Genomic DNA, 15,519 nt, shown 5'->3' on the forward strand with positions numbered 1-15,519 from the left:
GTGTAAAAAAGTATTTTAAGGATTTACCACACTATACCGGTATACTTCCACTTTGCAAATTATTATTTTAAGTATATCTGTAATTCCACCATCAAGATAGAATGTTTTAGCGAAATAAAATCGAAACACATTTAGTATATTGCGTATCAAACGAAAAGTATATAGTTAATAAATTTCAACGCAGAACAAATAGAATCACACGTTCTTTAAAAACAATTTGTTTAATTTTCAAACACGATAATAATTTGTTAATTACGCGTTAATATGTATATATTTATCGAGTATTATATTAAAAGACGGAGTAACACATACACGTATATACGAGAATGCAAACAAACGGAGAAATAGAATCGTTGGTTGTGCAAGGTGCAAGGCCCTCAGCCGACTGGACGGGATTAACCGACTGATCTTGACCTTGCGACGGGTTAGCAGCATTTGCTACCGAATGGTAAGCCCTTCCCCTCTCGAAACCACCTATTCCCACTCGCCCCACCGAGCTCTCGCCGTGATTATTATTCTTTTTCATCGGCGTAGTAGGAAATAGCCTTAGGGATATTCGACTGGCCTCGACTGGATTTCTCCACTCTTCATCAGCCGCTCGCTGTCATGTGATCGAGCCACTGTTAACAACATCCTCGACTGCGAATGAGATATGAGATATTTATAATGTTCTCCTACGAGCGAAAGTATAAGAAATAGACGAGGCAAGCTATTATTAATTTCTTCGTAACGTCTTTAATTCTTCATTTAAGTAACTGATGAACATTTGTGAACATTTACGTGTGAAGAATCATGATTTATCCAAACAAAATAGACTCTACGCCAGTGTAATGTTCACCCCACCACATGCACTTGGCGTGAGGGTAACTTGAGTGTGGAGCGAGTGCCGATCTGTTCAGCCGGCATAAGGAAGCCGACCGGTAATCCTCCTCGTCTTCTTCGTCATCTTCGTCGCTGTTGTCATCGTTGTCTTCTTCTTTTTCTTCTTCTTCGTCGCTCTTCCACCATTCGCGACGATGCTTCAAAGAAACCACGTGGATGTCCGCGCACCTGTCGCTCTTTATTCTCCCTCTCCTTCGCTCCCTCTTCCTTCCTTTTTCTCTTCTTTCCTCTCTCTCTCTCTCTCTCTCTCTCTCTCTCTCTCTCTCTCTCTCTCTTTCTTTTTCTACGTTCCCTATCTTCTTACAATGTCTGTTCTTGTCTCTCCTACTACTGTTTCCAGAAAATAGCCTTCATCGTACCTTTTTCTCTGTTTTCATCGTGCTTCCATCAGGTCTGTTCTACTAATCTGCTGGCAACTGCTCACTCCCCACCAGTTACTTCTTCCCCTGTAAAGCAAATCTTTCCCCGCACTAGAGGCACAGAGATCCTCGTGCTCTCTTTCTCGAAGCTCTTTTTACTCTCATTTATCCTTCCTTCTCATTTGATTCCCATTGGTGTCTCATTTCGCTTATACATTTTCGACTACACTGAAGAATTCAACAATATGCGCAACTATCGAAAAAATCCCTCGATATTCCGATTATAACGAACTCATATTCGCACCGAGACTGAAAATTGTAAATTGTATAAAAATACAATGAAATGCATTTGTTACGATATGAATATCTGATTTTTATACTTATTGTAAGACCTTACTTATTTATGGAATAATTATTTTGATATAAAAATCTCGAAAAAAGGAGAAACCTTAATATAATTATACAATATTTTAAATAATATCTTTAGATATTAATTTAATTTAATTTAATTTTCCTCAACAACTTTTATAAATAAAATTTCTCACTCAATATTTTATTTCAGTAAGATTTCTTCGCTTTGATATGATTTTAATTAATTGTGATTTTTTTCTATTTTCTTATCCGAAACCATTATACTTTTAAATGTCCTGCGCAATCTTTTAAATTTAATAACATTAGGTGTTATATATTTTCATGTTCCATCTATCTAAATATTATCAATAATAGAATTTCTCTTCTCTATTATTTTTCTTCGCCGTTACATTTTCCTTTTTTTCTTCACCGTCGTTGCATCAAACTTTTTCGAAACCTTGTCGTAGAACAAATATAGTAAGTTATTCTAATACAGTATATATTTTATTAATTATCAACGTACTTATAAAATCTTTAGGCATTATAAAAAAAATTAAATTTTTATTATAAAATTAAAATATCCCCGATATAAAAATTTCCTATAGTAGAAATGTCCTCGGCAGCACCACGATACTTTGTCACTAGACATAGAATTCACTTTTCTTTTGTCCAAATGGGTATATATATGAAAAGATAATAAAAAATTAGAATACCCAATATACAGAGTGTCCCGGACCTACGGGATCATCTCTCGTGAACAGATAGAGTGGACTAAACTGAATCGAAAAGTTCTTTACCATTTTGCAATTTTTGTAATACTTTAGAAGATATTAATTTCTCTAAATATGAATAAACTGAATGGTTATGGTTGCTTGATCGAGTTATGGCGCCTAGCGCGCACCTATTAGGCAGTCCCCATGCGACGAACGACCGCAAGCGATGGGCGTATACTTGGCAGTAGTCCGCGTGAGTACGTGCTTATTCGGTGATCTTTAGAAATTAATATCTTCTAAAGTATTGCAAAAATTACAAAATGGTAAAGAACTTTTCGGTTCGGTTCAGTCCATTCTACCTGCTCACAAGAGGTGATCCCGTAGATCGGGGACACTTCGTATATTATACAATGCTTAACACACACACACACACGCGCGCGCGCGCGCACACACACACACGCACACACAATGACTAAATTATTATATAATTATTACCTGAAATAAAGTATGAAACCTATTATAATGCAACATATCAAAAATAGAATCAGAACCAACGCTGAATAAGCCACAAATTTTTCGTTTCGCATCCATCCAAAAATTGGTCGAGTTAGTTTATCTTCCATTAAATGAGTACGCCAATTTGGAGGGTTAAGAACTTGTCCGATTGATAAAAATATTTCATATATATAAGATAAAAATATTTCATAGACAGTACACAGAATTTTCAGTAATAAAAGTATTTGGAAAAGGAACAATATTTTCTACAGAAAGTAAAATAATTTTCCATCGTTTTGATAAATAAATAGCACAAAACCTACAGCACAAAAGTTGTAGCAACATTGCTGAAATATTGCAACAATATTGCAGCGTTATTGCAGTGATATTACTGCAATTAATTCTGTGCTATATGAAAATAATTTTTATAAGAATGTTTATAATATTATATTAATAAATTTATTACCAAACGCTTCAACAGGCATATATGTGTATGTATGTGCGTTTATATAGCCGTATGAATATTAGCCAGCAAAATGTTAGTAGAATGTCGACAGATTAGTAAGCAGATTTGATCAGATGTATTAGTTAGATTGACTTCAACTAATATCGCATGCTTCTATTCTGTCGACAGTATCTGTTGAACATTTTATGGGTGCGTTCCGAATTACACATGAAGCGCATGATGCATCATTTGTTCTTGTTGTTTATCAATTAATAAAAAGAAGAATACAACGATATATCATGTGCTTCATGCGTAATTCGAAACCCATCCTATGTCAACAGATTGACAGAAATTAAACAAAACGCTTGTTGACATTGTATCTCAGCAGATTGGCAGAAACTAAACAGGATCTGACTATCTGGCAAGAGAATCTTGATTCTTTTTTATTTAACTTAAATATATTTATTAACTTAAATATATTTTATTTAACTTAAATAATATTAAACTATTCTGATGTTTAAAAAAATATTTATTAAATATATTTCGTACCTTTCACGCGGATTACATTTGTTGTCCATTTAAATTTCAAGTCAATTTGCTCCACGATGCATTTCCATATACCGTGATGAGACTTATTTATAGTAGGAACATAATCAACATTTGTAGCTACAGGCAATGTAACTCCATAGTCTTTCCATACGTTACCATTGATCATCCAATAAACTTTCAAATTAGAATATACATAACCGAGGATAGCACAGTGGCATGTAACATGCATAGATAGAGTTTCACGAATAGTAATGCTTTCCTTAATAGGAACTACTGCCAAAGTTATCACCTTAATTATCATATATGTTCCATCTATTCGATGTATAGTAAGCGTATATACGCCCGAATCGTTTAATGCTGCTCTATTTATTACTGTAAATTAACAAAATTATATATGTTAATTTATCCATATCGTTACATATAAATAATCAATTATTGTAAATAAATGTTATATTACGTACTGATTTCGTAATCTTTAATTTCTCGTCTGTGATGATTGTTTTGAATAAAAATTCCATTATGGGACCACTGTATTTCAGAATTAGGTGATTCAATTCTGATAATATTCACAATATTAGAATCTGAAGGAAGTGATACTGATGCATATTCCTTCACAATAAAAGCAGTATGATTATATGCGATAACTTTTTTTATTAAAGTTATGGTATCTACAATTAAAAATACAAGTAAATATTATTATAACGTATTTTTAAAACAATTAGTACACAAAGAGAGACAAATACTCGATATAATATTACATAATATTATATAATGTGATATCACACATGATATTTCTTTATATAGTTAAAAATAATTAGAAACATGTATATTCTAATTATTCGTTATTTGGTAAAAAATAAGATGATTTAGGAAGATATAATAAAATATCTTCTTAAAAACATCATTAGCTTGTAAAGAATATTACAAAAATTTTAAGATATAAAAAAATAATATTTATCTTTTGAAAGCTGTTTTTTCGGTAATTCTATTTTGTATGTAAAAGAATTTTTTAATACTTTATAATTAAAAAATTTCATATTAGTAAAAAAATTATTATAATAATTTTATTTTTAAAATGGCAATTGCTTTTATGTGATTTTGAAGAAACTACTTTTTTTGGAAGATGATTCTTTTAAAATGAGATACTTGGTATATTGTTTCACATATAGAAATATTTAATAAAATATTTCGAAAACAAAATATTTTATTAACTAATAGAAAAATGAAAACATAATTAAATATTAGTAAATAATTAGGTAATGATCCGCGCATCAGTATACCATCAGTTATGTCCCCGCAAAGAATCGTATTACAACGACCTGTCATGCTGCTGGGTCCTGTACAAGGCTCCCCCCGCACATTAGGTTCCGGTGAATTGCAATATCGTCTTCTAGTTCCTATACCACCGTTACAACTAGCACTACACATCCATGGTCCCCATTCTGACCATCCGCCATCTAAAGGGGGTCCATCGATATCTATGTACAATTAAATAATTATGAACAATAAGCTACGATATCAACAGTTCAAACACCATATAATAATGATTATTATTTTTGGTATATAATGAATAAAAAATATTATTAAAACTAATAAATAGGAATATAAAAATCCTTAATATTATTTTAGAACATAAATTTTTTATTTAAAATTTTTTTCAGAAATATTCGATCTTTTTTCTATATTATACCTGATGGTATGCAATTTGCACTCCAAGTAGCCCAACCTTTTGGATCCACGGCAAGCGAAAAAAAATAAAAAATGAGCGGTTGACGATGCACATAATAAAATACGTTTGTCTTGTTGCAAAATACTTCAATCGTATTTTCAGACCATCTTTCCGACAAAATCACGAAAAACCATAAATAAGTTGAATTATATATTTCAATTAGATTCCATAGAACATGCAAATATACGTTCAGTTGATTACTTTATGGTAATATTTGTCCAGGAATTCGTGTTGAATATAGGTTTGAGTGCGTTCCCTTTGTGATAAATTCTTACTTTAGGATATGTATTTTTCAGGAAATATATCCATTGACCTCGTTCACCGAGTGTAAGTGCATAAAATCTATAAAATGTAACATGTTATAAATAAAAATAAAGATCAGCGAAATAATTAGTATTATTTACCCTGATGTTGCAGGCAGTAAAAGTAATGGTATTAGAACAACACCTTTGGCGCGAATCATTAACATTAGTTTATTAGGTCTAACTATATCTTCTTTAGACCATATTGATAGTGGAAGTATTCTAGTATAACGATTGGTTTGTGTGTTCTCTATATGGCATCCTGTATGATAGTAGAACGAAAGATAATGAAAAAAAAAAACAAAAATTTTGGAAATAATTGTAAATACTCATTTTAAATAACAAAATATACTTAAGGCACAATCGAAAGCAACTCCTATCGCATGACCTTTTTCGCTATTATAATAATAATAAATTGGTAAAAATGTTTCGGATGGTTCAGAATGTTTCCATTCAAACAGCGGATTTGATGCTCCTTCATAATAAAGAAGAACATGTCCTCGAGGTATACGAATAACAAAGTTGCTCCATTTGCCAATATATAATAAATGTGGTAATGTTTTTTTCTTCACCAAAATTATGTCTAATAAATAGTTAAGGAATAGATTAACTTATAAATGAAATGTATTATAAATATGCATGATTTCAAAAATTACCCTTTTCTTCTGATTCATAATACAGAAGTACTTTCTCGTTATCAAAAGCTCCAATCTTAAGAATATAACGAGATTTTAATCCATCGTCAGCAGTGAACACAAATGTTATGGAATCTGGATGATCAGGTTCCCATGTTTTTAATGAGAAACGTAAGCCTTCTGTACGATATTCTGGTAAAACGTATAATCGTCGTCCAATGCCGTGCCCCTTCACGAAAAATGTACATTCTTCTATAGAATAAATACAAATACATTTACCCATGTTTATCCATGTGGCATAAATGGATTTGTAAATATATATATTACAAAAATACTTCATTGGAAGATTGCAATGTATATAACAAAATATGTATATTGCGGAATATTATTTCAACATTCCCGTAAAATTGCAGCAATGTTAAAATATTCGTCCTAAGAAAGATTTAAACATTATAATAATATTGCATTGTTAATAATATGTTTAAAATCCTGCAACATTGTTAGCTGTCTAATAATGTTGTATATTCACTATTGTAACTTTCTGTCTTTTATTTTTATAACTTTATCTGTATATGATACGACAATACGTAGTCATATAACTATGACATAAATGTTAAACGTCCCGGGAAAGAAATGTTTCATATATAATTATATATAATTATATAAAATTATATATAATTATATAAAAAATTGACAATTATATACAATTATATATAAAATATGTCCATATTATACATAACATATTTTCCCGGGATGGCATTATGAATATAGAATGTTTCAAAAATGAAAGTTAGACATTTTAAAAATATAGAAGAAAATATTGAATTTTCCTTGAATATCTATCACAATTAAAAAAAAAACGTTTCGTTGTTATTAACAACTTAATTGAAACTTTACCCGACTTTTCACAATCTCTTATATTACACAGATCTTGTGGTACCAATGGATCCGTTGTATAACACCATGTACCAGCAATATTGCGCGAAGGATTTCTACAATAATTATTAGCATCTCGTACACTAAGTTCAGGATAAAGACTGTCATTTAAATATATTTGGTCAACAAAATTGATATGTTTGTCAACTTTAAATCCTGATTGAGATAAATTTGATGACGGTGGTTTCATAAGTAATTGTGATGATGTCAATAAATTCTGTTTTGTCATCAAATGGCGTTTCGAGAGAGATTTTGTGCTAATCAATCTTAAAAATCTAGAAGAAGATTTTGTTTTCAATGATGCGTTCGATCTTTGTATCTGTTCGAAATCATAATTATTCAACCATTTCGCACAAGTTCGACCTGAACGAGTTGTAGATAATGTACCTATATAGTCATTAGCAGTTCCAGCCATTCGACATTCTGTAGAAACGAAAAAAATTCTTTCAACTCCTATTAATTTATTTAACATGTGATGCTATTAGATAAGAAGATATTAATTTTTATATTTAGTCGAAGATTAATTTGTAATAATTATGAATTAGATTTGGTTAACTATTACAATAGTCACCAAATTATGTAGGACTTTTTTATTTAGTTAGTCTGCTTTACCTACTCACGATCGTTGTGTTAATAATTCAGACACTCTATACATCATGTTATAAAAAAAGTCAGCAATAAAATATAATTGCGAATTGAAAACAAAAAAATTAAACAGATTTAAACATAGTTTAACAAATTGACTGTAGAAATTAAACACAATATGTATTTTCTGTCATCAATATGCTATCACATTATGTTTGCAATAGAACGTATTTTTAATGCAGATGCAGTTGAAAAAATCCGCGAATTTATTAAAACTTCTATTTGAGTTTGTTGTTTACGTATTGACACGATTATATATATTCACTTATTAAAACTTATTATATGTATATGTATAAAACATGTATTATATTTTGTATTAAATCAGTAATATTTACCTTTATAATCACAAAGAGGAATATCGCATTCCTCATCAATTACTGTAGAATCTAACGTATAACACCAAGGACCTCTTCGATCTCGAGTAGGATTTCTACAATAATTTTTTGCAAGTTCCATAGATTTCTCCGGAAAATCTGCATCACTTATATTCTTGTTCTAACAATAAAAAACTTTGAATTAAATTTTAATGATGTAACGCACAGAATATAAGGGATATAGTCAAGAAAAACTTCAAAGTATACAATATTGAAAAAGTTATGCATGACATCAAGATTATGATAATGCATATAAATTTCATAGAAATATGTGACAAAATCTCTCTATCTGATAATCTCTCCATTTTATATAAAAAAATACACAATACACAAAACTAAATTTGCAAATCACAAACTAATAAACCGCACCAAAATACCACGCGCGCAATAAATATCGTCGTTATATATGAAGTTACTATTTGCACAATAATCTAACAATGTTTTCAGTTGTAATGTCTATTTTTCTTCGCTTATAGTATTTTCCATTATAGATCTGTAATAAAATATTTACATTCATACGATATGCACTTGCATAATTTTAGAACTTGCAACATTTTACTATATACATCTAAAAAAATATACAGGATGTCCCCGAGTGACACCTTTCGTGAGCAAGTAGAGCAGACTAAACTGGGTCGAAAAGTTCTATATTATTTTGTAATTTTCACAATAATTAACGAGGTATTAATTTCTAAAAATTGTCTAACAAGAGCGTATATATCCGCGTGCTCTATCACCAAAATCGCGCTCATCATCGGTCGCAGTCGCTTAGCGCACAAAGAACGAGAACTGCCTAGCAAGCGCACTGCTTGACTTATGACACCTATAGTAGCGTGCGAGGTGCGATGGTACCTGCGCACAAGGTTGTCACGATCTGGGACACCATATATATATTTATAGGAACATATAATAATATAATATTGTAATAAATAATAATGACATACCTAATATGATATACATAGAAATTATAAAGCAGAATTCGAGACGTTCATTATATTTTTATATTATCTTATACTTATCACACAGAATGCAGGTTTGTGTCGTAAACTAACTTTATGAAGTAGTCGTGCAGCTGTCCATAATTGGCAACGAAATCCACTAACAGTTATGTTAATAAAACCTTTATACTCAGTTCCTAGTTGAGATATCTTGCACTCAGATAAATCAATTCCTGACGTGTTATGCACTGAAAAAGAAGATATAAGCATGCTCCAGCATGCTCCAACATGTTCCTATCATAACTCCTACTCAATCCAACACGCTCGTTGGAGTGCAAAGTAGGAATTATGGTAAATCAAAAATAATTGGGTAGATTTGTGGATCATACAGAGAACAATGTTAGCATTGGAAACAATAAATAGTATATAGAGAGAAGAATCTAAGTCATTATACATATACTTTATTTTATATTTCTGCATTCTTTACTTTTTTTGTATCATACATTAAATATATTTGTCTTATTGTTTCCAATTTATTACATTGGCTGCAGAGAGTCCATTTAACGCTACAAACGCTTCGAAGCGTTTTTTGATTAGTCAATTCGTAAAATTCTTTGTTCTGATTGGTCGCTCAAACGCTTCGAAGCGTTTGTAGCGTCAAGTGGACCGCAGCCATTGACTGTTCTCCTTTTCAAAACTACATCTTTTTAGTTTATTACATGAATCTGCAATAACCAGGCTTAAAATTTTCAAGAATATTACAACTGTAAAATAATGTTTAACGCGCATATTGTTTTAGTCCAAAAAGCGGTTCATAAATGATATTATATATTTTAGAATTAATCTTCTACAATATATTTTGTATAGAATTTTTCTTCTGTTCGATATTCTTCTCCATTGCCATCAATTATAATTAATGTCTTGCTCATTGCTCAATTACCACTACTGCGAATTTCGCTAAAATTTAAAAAAAAGAAAGTTAATTAATCCAGTTTCTTATGTGCTAAAATATAGATATTAATAATTAGTATCATATTTCAGAGAACACACGATAAAATTATGATAGAAAAAACATTCCCTCGGAATTCGATAATTCACTATTTATGATATTTTAACATATCCCGCATAAAAATGTACTACTAGTGTACAAGTAAATTCGACAAGTGGTGTCACTAAAAATGTAATAGTGGTGGAGAAAATTTCATTAAAATTTCACTAACATTTTATTGTGAAACAATGTGAAATTTTAATGAAATTTTCTCCACCACTATTACATTTTTAGTAACACCACTTGTCGAATTTACTTATACACTAGTAGTACATTTTTATGCGGGATAGTGTACTTTGATCTCTGCGATTGGAAACTGTTTCTTCAATGATCCATAAAATATGCTAATATAGTTGGAATATATCTGATCAAAGATGTTGTGAAAAAGATGGTAGACGAATGGAAAAAAATTATTAATGTTAAATATATAATTGTATAGTACTAACAAGATCATATTTAAAATATTATATTATCATCTCATACATATATTAAAATTATTTATGTAAAAAATAAATGTATAAAAACTAATTTTCGCATATTTGTAACAATTTTACAATATTTTCAGCAAAATATTAAAGAATATTTAATATATTTTTAGAGAAATATCATAAAATTTTTGCACAAATTTGAGTTCAATTGAGAAATTTCAGTTCAATTTCAGCAATTTTTCAATATTTTTGTTGAAAAAAATTATTTTTAGCAAATTTTTAGTATTTTTGCTGAAATATCAATTTCAATAAAATTTTTGTAAAGCTTCAGAAAAATTTTTCCACCAGAGAATGAATTTATATTTTTGTGTACATGATAAATTATTTTCATAGTTTTTCTTATTCGATCTAGCAGTGCCAAGCGTTTTTACATAAAAAAATTTGGTAATTATTCAGAATACCTCCCTCACCTCCGATTTCGATAAAATTAGGCTCATTCGACGCGTTTTTGCATGAAACGAAAGAATCTGGCAGAAAAAAGTGTCGCTCTGCCTCGCGAACCGAGATATTTAGCGTTAAAGTTGACGACTATGGAGGTTAGGAAATCTGTCATACCGACTATGGCCGTGGTCCGAATCATGCTGACAACGCTCATGAGCATTGTTTGTCTTCGTTTAATATTTGACAAACAACAAGGATGAAATGATTTTTAAGCGTTGTGAGCGTGTATCGGACCGCGGCCTATGTGTAATAAATTAAACGTATGTAGTAGTGCTTAGACAGTGTCCGCTTGGAATATTTCTAACCCATGTAGACAGTGGGGTGTGAGAACAATCTTTTTAACTAGACAGTAAAAAGAATGTTCTCGCACACCCCACTGTCTACATGGGTTATAAATATTCCAAGCGGACACTGTCTAAGCACTACTACATACGTTTAATTTATTACACATAGGCCGCGGTCCGATACACGCTCACAACGCTTAAAAATCATTTCATCCTTGTTGTTTGTCAAATATTAAACGAAGACAAACAATGCTCATGAGCGTTGTCAGCATGATTCGGACCACGGCCATAGTCGGTATGACAGATTTCCTAACCTCCATAGTCGTCAACTTTAACGCTAAATATCTCGGTTCGCGAGGCAGAGCGACACTTTTTTCTGCCAGATTCTTTCGTTTCATGCAAAAACGCGTCGAATGAGCCTAATTTTATCGAAATCGGAGGTGAGGGAGGTATTCTGAATAATTACCAAAAATTTTTATTTAAATTAAATTTTTTCATTTTAGACTGTTAATGTTATCATCCAAGTTTGATTATCAATAGAGATGATAATTGCAGAGAAAAAAATCTTATTAGCACAGACACATATCACATCCATTTTCAACATTACGATTTTATCGACAATTTCACAAAATAGATGTGTATCTAGTTCCTATATTGCAAAAATGGACGTTAATGCGCTATAAGCGTTAGGGTATATTCACAATCGAACTGCGCATGCGCACGGTTCGCAAAGCTTATAGAATCATTTCATCCTTGTTGTTTATCAAACGTTAAACAAAGATAATATTACTCGTGCTTGTAGCGTGTGAGCGCTAAATAGAATGCACACACGAAGAAACAATAGCCGTGTTCCAAAATTTACTGCCAGCACTGAAAATGCTACAATTTACGTCACGTGCACTATAGATTCTCAGTGCTAGCAGTCTATTTTGGAACACAGCCAATGAACGCTCTCAGGTTTCTCTTTGATGTATATGAGATTTTAGGTTAGAATATTGACATTTTAGGAAGTGAAGAGTGATTGCATTGCATTTTTTAATTTTGAATTCCATTTGCCTGTAAAACAAATGAGATGGGTTTACTTACGGATCCTAGAGCTGGAACCGGCAAAATCATAAAATTATTATTAAAATGGGAGAAACCATTGTGCTTTGTATTATATATAGGAGGAGTTGTATGGTTAATGCTCCTAGCGTTACCGGCGTTTAATGACAGTATGTGTGGTTTTTCTATAAATAAAAATTATTAAGAATTAAAGGCATAATGCCATAATTTTAATTCGTATTTATAAACTAATTTAATTTTTAGATACCTATTTTTCTGAGAATGCTTTATTACCTGGATTAGTCACGAAAGAAAGTAACCTGGAACAAACGTCAAAGCAGTATTACTATGAACTTAGTCACGAGATGAAGAGACATCCAGATAATATGCCTTATGCATGGCTCTCTGCAAAATTCAGTCAGCTTCATTTAGATGTATTTGTACATAATTTTTCTTTAATTTATCCATTTCAGGAACAGAAGGTAATATAATTTTAAAATAAATGATAATCTTTCACTTTCTACACATGTATATGCAAAATTTTACAGTTTGTAGGACAAAATGTTTATGGTATTGTCAGAGCTCCGCGAGCATCCAGTACCGAAGCTATTGTAGTCAGTGTGCCATATAGACCTATAAATAGCATATATTTAGATACTGCACCTTCGGTAGCTCTATTACTTGCATTCGCAAAGTTTTGCAGAAGTAAATCTCTGTAAATTACTATTTAATGATTAATATATTATATATCCAAGTATATTTTTTAATAACTGATAATTTATTTATAGAACAAAAATATTGGGCAAAAGATATAATATTTCTTGTAACAGAACATGAGCAGTTAGGTATGCAAGCATGGCTAGATGCATATCATGGGTCCACCAGTGGCCAGGAAGGAATCTTGATAGCAGGAGATTTATCTGGCAGAGCTGGATCTATTCAAGCTGCTATTAATCTTGAGTTTCATGCAATGAAAATCACGTCAATTGATGTTAAGGTACATAGGTTTTGAAAACTATATATATATATACTTTATTATATATCTATAAAATAATTTTTGTTCTTAGGTAGAAGGTTTAAATGGACAGCTTCCCAATTTAGATCTTTTTAACTTAGCACAAAACATGATAGCTAAAGAAGGCATTCAACAGTCTTTTCAACGTCGATTTGACGTTAATTACAGGGATAAATTAAAAAGTTGGTGGTATCATTTTAATACGTTAATGAGCATGGTAGCGACGCAAGCTACTGGAGTTCCAACTGGTAATCATGGACTATTCCATAGGTACAATTTATAAAATAAAGTAAGAAAGAGGTGTATGTGCGTATATATAGTATTGGACAAAATAAATCAGTAGAAACATATCTAATTGTTTTTTTAGCACTTTGCAAGCGATGCTGTGCTACTTGGGACTTATTATATTAAAAAATATTTTTATTTAACACATGTAATATATAATATGTATATTTAGATTTTAATCTTTTATGTTTTTAGTAATATTATTTTTCACATTTAACTAAAATTGCCTTTAGGTTTGGTATTGAAGCCATTACGTTAGAAGGTTTCAAAAAATCTGGAAAAGAAACGGGAACAAATTTTTACCAAGTAGGACGCATAGTAGAAAGTATAGTGAGATCACTTAATAATTTATTAGAGCGTTTCCATCAGTCGTATTTTTTCTATTTATTACCTTCTACCGATCGATACATTTCTATTGGTAAGAAAAAGAAATATCTTTTGAATACATTTTAATTTTTTAGACTCCTGTAAATGAATAAATAAAAACGATTTTGCAGGATTATATATGCGACCTTTGGTACTAATAATCGCTAGTTTGTTTATAAAGGCATTTTCTATTTGGCAAAGATTGCAGACATCGAATAATTCGAATGATACAAAAAAGAATAAACAAGGTTTATCAAATAAGGTAGCAAAATTCTATATTTAGTTAATATATTTTTTATCATGATTCCACAAATATTTCTATTTTACTAAACAGGTCGACAAATTTGACATCGGAAGTATCGCTTCTGAAGTGTTATGGGCGCACATATTTGGAGTACTAATAATGGCTTCTCCTCGAATTTTTACTTCAATCGGATCGCAGATGTTGAATCTACGTACAGAGGATTCATTATACATTAGTTTTGCCTTAATCACGATTCTCACGGTATTTGGGCGCTTTTATCTGAAGAGGTAAAACAAGAAGAAAGTATTGCACAATTTAATTGCGCTTTACTAATGAATATAATTTGTAGATCAATCAAATATGAAAATATATTGCTTGTATTCGTTATTGCTTTAATCGAGATAGCTACGGCATTAATGTGTATAGCTATGCACAATTTCTCATTAGCATTAGTGACGGCCGTTGTGTATGTACCAATTGTATTTTTGATAACACCGCATCATGAATCTGCGTCCAGGTAAGCGGGATTGAAATTGATTCTCATGTTCTGTCGCATACAGTCTCTATTTTGTTTGAAATTCGCATGTTTGAAATTAACGTTTCGCTTTTACAGGTTCCGCTGCTGCCAATATATCGTATGGATCATGCTGCATCCATTTATTTCGTCGGCGATTGTCGTGATGGGCTACACGTATCTTAATTTTCCTACTGATCCTATTCCATCCCTGTTTCTCAGAAGCTATCGCGCTAATAAGCAGGCACTTGTTTTTAGCATTGTTGATTCTATGATATACGGTAATTGGTTCTACAATGTCGCCACTGCCGTTATGTTACCAATGTGGATGTTATTTTGGAATGTTATGCATTCTAGCATCGCGACCCCCTTACGATAAAACGGTTGTGTAATTCACGATAGAATTTTTCGATCGAGTTATTCACAGATTATCTTTT

At 31.2% G+C, this 15,519-nt stretch overlaps 2 protein-coding genes across 7 annotated transcripts; one reads left to right on the plus strand and one right to left on the minus strand.

Moving 5' to 3' along the window:
• Nucleotides 1-15: 15 nt before the first annotated feature.
• On the minus strand, nucleotides 16-10,143 carry LOC108758601 (uncharacterized). 6 transcript variants are annotated; one of them, XM_018503620.1, is made up of 13 exons: nucleotides 10,073-10,143; nucleotides 9,468-9,601; nucleotides 8,377-8,536; nucleotides 7,784-7,819; nucleotides 6,482-6,712; nucleotides 6,178-6,408; nucleotides 5,928-6,087; nucleotides 5,725-5,865; nucleotides 5,485-5,630; nucleotides 5,075-5,272; nucleotides 4,256-4,462; nucleotides 3,795-4,166; nucleotides 16-77 (listed from the first exon to the last, which is right to left on the minus strand). In XM_018503620.1, exons 1-13 carry the CDS (start codon nucleotides 10,140-10,142, stop codon nucleotides 16-18), a joined length of 2,148 nt encoding a protein of 715 aa, XP_018359122.1. In that variant the 5' UTR covers nucleotide 10,143. The 6 variants fall into 6 exon arrangements, with proteins under 6 accessions (XP_018359122.1, XP_018359117.1, XP_018359123.1 ...); XM_018503615.1 differs by having other exon boundaries at nucleotides 7,358-7,819; XM_018503616.1 differs by lacking the exon at nucleotides 16-77 and adding an exon at nucleotides 361-1,550 and having other exon boundaries at nucleotides 7,358-7,819.
• A 2,543-nt stretch (nucleotides 10,144-12,686) lies between these two features.
• Nucleotides 12,687-15,470, plus strand: GAA1 (glycosylphosphatidylinositol anchor attachment 1). Its single transcript, XM_018503641.1, has 10 exons — nucleotides 12,687-12,828; nucleotides 12,923-13,140; nucleotides 13,207-13,363; nucleotides 13,447-13,655; nucleotides 13,726-13,943; nucleotides 14,192-14,376; nucleotides 14,456-14,586; nucleotides 14,659-14,855; nucleotides 14,918-15,085; nucleotides 15,182-15,470. Exons 1-10 carry the CDS (start codon nucleotides 12,687-12,689, stop codon nucleotides 15,459-15,461), a joined length of 1,905 nt encoding a protein of 634 aa, XP_018359143.1. The 3' UTR covers nucleotides 15,462-15,470.
• The last annotated feature ends 49 nt before the right edge of the window (nucleotides 15,471-15,519 follow it).

Source organism: Trachymyrmex cornetzi, unplaced genomic scaffold (genome assembly GCF_001594075.2).
Source record: "Trachymyrmex cornetzi isolate Tcor2-1 unplaced genomic scaffold, Tcor1.1 scaffold16, whole genome shotgun sequence".
Classification (NCBI taxonomy): Eukaryota; Metazoa; Arthropoda; class Insecta; order Hymenoptera; family Formicidae; genus Trachymyrmex; species Trachymyrmex cornetzi.